The sequence below is a fragment of the Anser brachyrhynchus genome, assembly GCF_964034855.1.
Source record: "Anser brachyrhynchus genome assembly, chromosome: 14".
Classification (NCBI taxonomy): Eukaryota; Metazoa; Chordata; class Aves; order Anseriformes; family Anatidae; genus Anser; species Anser brachyrhynchus.
Window position 1 is genome coordinate 2,093,614 of NC_137709.1, and position 6,223 is coordinate 2,099,836.

The 6,223-nt window shown below is 51.1% G+C and overlaps 1 protein-coding gene across 1 annotated transcript; it reads right to left on the reverse strand.

Moving 5' to 3' along the window:
* Window positions 1–4,586: 4,586 nt before the first annotated feature.
* On the reverse strand, window positions 4,587–5,645 carry LOC308177771 (uncharacterized protein; the record flags this gene model as incomplete). Its single annotated transcript, XM_080555506.1, has 4 exons — window positions 4,587–4,726; window positions 4,983–5,144; window positions 5,396–5,419; window positions 5,511–5,645. 4 exons carry the CDS (start codon window positions 5,643–5,645, stop codon window positions 4,643–4,645), a joined length of 405 nt encoding a protein of 134 aa, XP_080411632.1. The 3' UTR covers window positions 4,587–4,642.
* Window positions 5,646–6,223: the final 578 nt, after the last annotated feature.

Genomic DNA, 6,223 nt, shown 5'->3' on the forward strand with positions numbered 1-6,223 from the left:
ATATAGAGAAGCTTAGTTAAGGGCAGGATGTGATTACTATCTTATCTCAGTTATGAATCAATAAAATAGGAAATAGACAACAACTTGAGCTGTCGAATTAGCGACATATCTCATTTGAGAAGCATTTATGATTAGTGTTCCAGCAAACTTCCTAAAGGCTCTAACTCCAGGGCAACGTTTCCATGCAAGGAAGAGCGATGTACAAGGGCACTAATGACGTGCAAGGGCACTAACGATGTGCAAGTTAGTGTAAAACTTACTAACGTCTGAGGAAGCTGGAGTAACACAGCCATAAAGACCATCGTTTCTTGTCGGAGGAGACTGCGTCCTATATTGCCGTGAATTACTGCAGCTTACTTCTTTCAGTGCCCCCGTGGTTAGCATCTGCTGAGGATGGAGCCCACAGGAGCGAGGTGATCCCTGCATCTCTCAGCATGACCCTGTCGGGAGTGTGGGAGCAAGGGTGCACACTGATGTACAGCACTGCCTAGCAAATCATTTTCTGTGGGAAATATCTTTTCTCTGACCTGACAACAAAGCAGAAGGTGGTTTGTTCATCATAATTACTAAGAGTGATGACTGGACCTTATCCTGACATCATTAATTTTTTTTGACAGTGCCACATAAATCTTCATTCTCAGCTATCAACTGCAGCTTATCGTTCTGGGGGAAACCTTCATCGCTTCTCTCCTCGCACTTGGGCCCTTCGCAGGAGCAGTGAGGTGCTTGTTTTTATGTGAATATGTGAGCGAGGGGGGGGAAAGGGACCAAAACCCAAGCGGAACACCACAGGCACCCGCCCAGGGGCGCTTGGGGTGGGATGCAGCAGGAGGGGGACGAGCTCTCCCCGCTCCCCTGTGGGCTGCGGCTCCTCAGCACAGCCAGCTAAGGGTGGGGTAACCACATGAGAGAGGGCACTTCCAGATAACTTGGTGTTTGAGGAGCAATATCATGAGAGCAATTGCAGAAGCAGGGCTTAGATAACACTGAGATAATGCGACTCTAAAGTAAAAAAAAATAAACAAAAATAAATAAATCTAATTGTTCCATGATGGGTTGCAATGAATATGGTTCATACAAGAAGTATCACCCGAGGGAGGTCTCGGTGAGGAATCACTTCTGGCCGTCAGGAAGCAGTGTGAAAAGTGAAATTATTAACAACCATATTTTGGGCCAAGCGTACCTGGTGGTCTGGTAGTCTGCGTCTGCCTGGGGACACCGCGCGGCTCGTGCTGCCCCACCTTCTTGTTTGCTTGTTAGCAGCTCTGACTTCAGCAGAAAGCTGCAAGGAAGGCATTTGACAATGCCAGAAAAAAATAGGCTTGGCAAGTGCTGCTTGGACAGGGTTAGCAAGGAGCCAGGCTCTCAGCTGCAGCGCATCAGCCCAGAGCTTTGCAAATATCCGCATCAGCCTGTGCCAGCTGAAGGTCTGGCCCAAATATTTCCCACATGTTCCAGTTTCTTCTCTAAATCTGTTTGATTTTCAGAGATGGTATTTCACGTAAAGTGCCTGATGATGTGCAGAAGTGGCAGGTTGGTTTTACCGGGTTTCATTAGGCAAAACTTTTCTGTTGGGCGAGGCACACGTTTCATTTTGAAGTCCTATGAATGCAATACGAAAGTTTGGGACAGGGTGGTGTTTCGAGTCCTTTGTCGGGACGTTTTGCAGTGCCCCTACTATAAACACGCACCTGCGTGTTACCTTTGTCCCCGTTGCTTCGCCGCTCGCTTAAGGTGCCTGGTTTGCAGAGCAGGCCGTCCCCCGCTTCCAGCACTGTGTGGAAGGCTCTTGTACAAACACCCACCTGGGGGACGATCGCCAGAGCTGCGCTGCCCAGTCCTGCTTGGCTTCCCCTCTCTAACAAAACCCCTGATTCATTCTCTTAAAATGTAAGCTTTTAGGATTGAACTGCTCGTGCAACGGCTCCCTGGTGTCCAGGCCCCCCGCTCCCCAGTGGTGCTGGTGGGACACCAGGGACCCTTTGGGACCGGCAGGCTCTTGTCCAACAGCACGTAGAGGTGGTTAAAATGAGTCAAGGAAAGCAACCTTTAAACGCGCTAAACCGGCACGTAAAACCAGTGAAACCAGTATCTCCCTTTCTCCGACGTGAGGCTCAGCATCTCCCGGGGCTGCAGACAGCCAGCCCACCCCCGTTTTGTCCCGCGGGGGGTGTCACAGCCCGGCCCGGAGCCGCCCCCCCGTGCCGGGCCGCCTGGCCGGGGCTGCCCCCTAGGGGCGGCCGGGGGCAAGGAAGGAGCCGCCCGAGGGGGGGGGGGGGGCCGGGTTCGGGGCCCCCCGCCAGCCCCAGCACCGCCCGGAGCCCCCGGGCCGCGGCTTTATCGCAGGTGAGTGCGAGCCCGTGCAAAGGCTGGGGAACAGGCTGAGCTCTTGGCCACGTTCCCCCCGCATCCCGCGGGGTGCTGGCCCCTCTCGGAGCAGCCTCTCCCTCCCTGGAAGGCTGGAAATATATATATATTTTTTTGCATGCAATTGTAAAAAACATCTTTTTGCAACCATGGCTCTTTGCACGCAATTGTAAAAAATCAGATCGCCTTTTTGCAACCCGGTGTCTTTGCTAATGCTTATGTAGTCTGTGATCTCCCCCCCCCCCAGCCTCTCCCCACGGCACCGCTGCTAAGATTTATTCCTCGTTTAGCCCCGGTGCATTTGGCAGCTCCCTGAAGACAGCACCCCAGCAAACAGCGAGGTGCTGGGCTGTGAGCCGGCCACGCAGAGCGTGCAGCCTGTCCGGCTCCTCAGCCGGCTGCACGCCTAAACTGGGGCTGGGGGACAAGTCCCCCCGGGGCTGCTCTTGGGCACCATCCCATACACCCATATACCCGCTGTCGGACTCCCCCTCACAGGATGTAAAGCCATTGACACCTTGAGCCTCTTTTTCTAAGCACACAGGATTTTTGTGGGTACTGGTTAATGATTTATCCTTAAATATTTGGGGGAGGCAGGGTGATGATGACTGAACCTACTGTTTTTCCCCCTGTTCACACAATGACTACCGTGTCTGCCCTTCCCCAGCCCCGAAGGAACTTCTCTCCAGGTGTTATTAAAAATACTAGCTAATTCCTCAAACATGTCAGCTCCCTTAAGTGACTGCTGCGGGTTCTGGCGGGGACTCCCCTGCCCCTCCAACCTGCCCTTTGCTGAGGTCTGCATGGGATCGGGGATCCCGCAGGCACAGCACGGCTCCTACAGTCACTGCTGTGGGCTAAATCCTCTGTGAATCAGGGCTCCTAGGGGAACTTTCTTCCAGGTGCACGGCGAAACCTGCAGAAGCAGGCGGTGATGACGGGCCAGGATCGTGAAATTCCAGCCGGAGAATCCCCTCGGAGGGGAAGGCAAGAGCACGGTGCTGCCTGGGGATGCGGGCACAGCCACGGGCTGGTGCTGTGCCTCCCTTCCCACCCTGCCCCAAACGAGGTCTGCGCTGCCCCTTCGCTTCCTTCTGCGTGGGCGAATCTCCCTGCGATCGGAATATCCACCGGAGGGGAAAGGCGAGGTGCTGCAGTGAGCTGTCTGCCACGAAGTGAGAGCAAAGGAAGGAAGAACCAAAACCACGACCCACTATTTAGGCGCTACGTTTACCCTGATTTGAAAACAAAAGTGGTGTTACGTGGTGTCTGGACCTCCTCGTAAGCTGCTACACAGAGGAATTAATCATCTCTACAGTTTCTGTGTAGTTTTGGGTATAATACCCTCCCGAAACTGCCAGAACCTCACCATTAGAAGACCCCGATCAGACCAGTCTAACATGTTTGGACTGAATCTTCCTTAAATCACCATAAAACATCACAAATGAAATGATGATAGTTACACAGTTGTGCAAGAGGTTTATTTTGCATAGATTCTCTTAGAGTTCGATTACATTCATAGAGTTCTGCATAAAAGTTTACCGATTTTTTTAACTGTGTGCTGTCTTGGCAGCACACAGGTCTGTTCAAACAGCCACATCTCCACAATTTGCACCTCTCATTTTTTTACATTTTAAAGCGATTGTCACTGCCTTGGTAACAGTAATGTTCCTCACTTTGGTTAAGATAAACACTTTAGCATAATTTAAGGAGTAAAAGTTGCATCCTTGCACAAGACTCTCCCCTGACAATTACCATAGACTCTTCTAAAAAGATGCAAAACCGCACTGAAGGCATCTGGAAACATCGGGCTTCCCTTCGGCAGCTTATACCATCCTCACAAGACTCAGCAGAAATCACCTTTGTGTTCACAAGGCGAGAGGGGCTGAGCCTGGAGGTGGAAATCCAACTTCGTGAGGGTCTGCTGGGGCCAGACGGCTCCGAGAGCACTCGGATGCAGCTGGGAAAGGTGCAAAAGAAATAAAGGTGCGAGGGAAAGGAGGCGGTGCCCACGGAGCCCTCCGCACACACCAATAAATAAGGGTTTCCTGAGTTAAATAATTATTGCATTTCTGCATTACAAAAATAAATAACGTGACATTTCTGCAAATAAATAGAATAAATAAATATGAATAGATACAGGAATAAATAACGGCTCCCAGTAGCCTTGCTCACTAGAGTGAGGATACTCAAACGAGGACACGCAAAGCTGGGGTCTCCCACCAGGCTGGACCAGGGGCACTTCAATCCTCTTTGAAGACTGTGCTGGTTTCTCCTAGTGGCCATAGTGGTTCAGGAACCTCAATAAATATTCCAAATTACTGTAAAAGTCCTTTTCTTCTGGCTCCCACTCATGTTCCTGGGGGGAAAAGAGAGGAAGAAGAGTTTAAGAAACATAATTTGGGCACACAAGATGCATTTTGTTTCTTGACTGTAGTTTTTTTTAAATACTTTTTGAAAAAATAATTTTAAGTCCATGAAAGCACCGAACCGGGAGGCAGCCGCATGCTTGAACCACGCACACATTTCACTGCAACCTGGACAAACACTGGGATATCTTTTACAGTAATCTAAGCACCATAAAACAGTGAGCAGAAAGTCCATCCCAAGCGTACCATCCGCCCGTAGCATGTCTTCCCGGCAGCGTGGATGCTCCGCAGTTCCTGAGCAATTTGTCTCTCCATCGGCGTCTCTCTGCGGCTTTCCAGGACTTTAATAAATTCCTCCAGATAGGTGATGGCGCTCCCTTCCCACTCCTCCCTGGGAGTTATGTTGTTCTGCAATAACAAACCTCGGTCATTCCTGCTCTTTCTTTACTGTATCACTGGTGCAAGAAGCATCCCACTAATGGAGCTGAAATGCTGATTACATGAAATGACGTAACCCAGCGGGACGCCTCTTTTGATGGCAGAAGAGCCTGCCAAAGGATGGGCTTTGACAACCACCGGATCCCCCTTCTGTCTCAAAAAGCACACAAGCCACACCACCAGCGACCGGCACTGCAACGTGAGCCGAAAAGCAATCTTACCGGAGGCGAGATTTCTCTGTTGCCCTGCAAGAGATTGATAAAAACCACATTAGCAGATGCGCTACCAGAACAAAAAGCCGGCCGTGCGGTGAAAAGCAAGCGGAACGGAGGTAACCTGTAGCTTCTCAACGTTGCTGATGGTTTCCAGCAGGAGGGAGCTGGCAACGCAGGCTGGCCCCGTGGCCGGCGGCACAGGGACCGAGGCACCCAGCGCCCAGCAGCTCAGCACCAGGCAGAGCAGCGGCAGCATTGTGGTGAGGCGCCGTGCTCCCCGTCTTGGCTGGGGACGGCTGGCTCCTGGCTTCCTTTTATACGTGCACCGTGCGAGGAAATGATTAATAGCTCACCGCAAATATGCTCAAACCGAAGGCGAGAAGTCACCTGTAGAGTGGAAGTTGTTACTTTCTTATCTGACGGGGGAAACTACATGTTTCTAAAATAAAGATCCCCCGTAATTCAGTGGGCACTATGTAGTTCAGAAGTTTGAGGCTAATATGGTTTCAGATACTGGAAAAGCCTTATGATGCTAGAAGGATTAGTAGCAGATAAACCAGGGCTACCTAGACACCACCCAGATCTTCACATTTACATTTTCTCTCCTTGATGTTATAGCTCATCTTCACTTTTACCTTAATAAATGCTTCTGCCTCGTTCGGTATCGTTGTCCTAAGGAACCCGTGGCTGACCCAGTGGTGCCACGCTCACATCCAAATGACAAAATGAGAGCCCTCCAGAGACCCTGCGGCTGCTCTGTGAGCCAGGTGCTCTCCGGAGGATGTGAATCCATCCGGCTGGCACTTCCCTGTGCCCTGTCCACAGGAGGTTTGG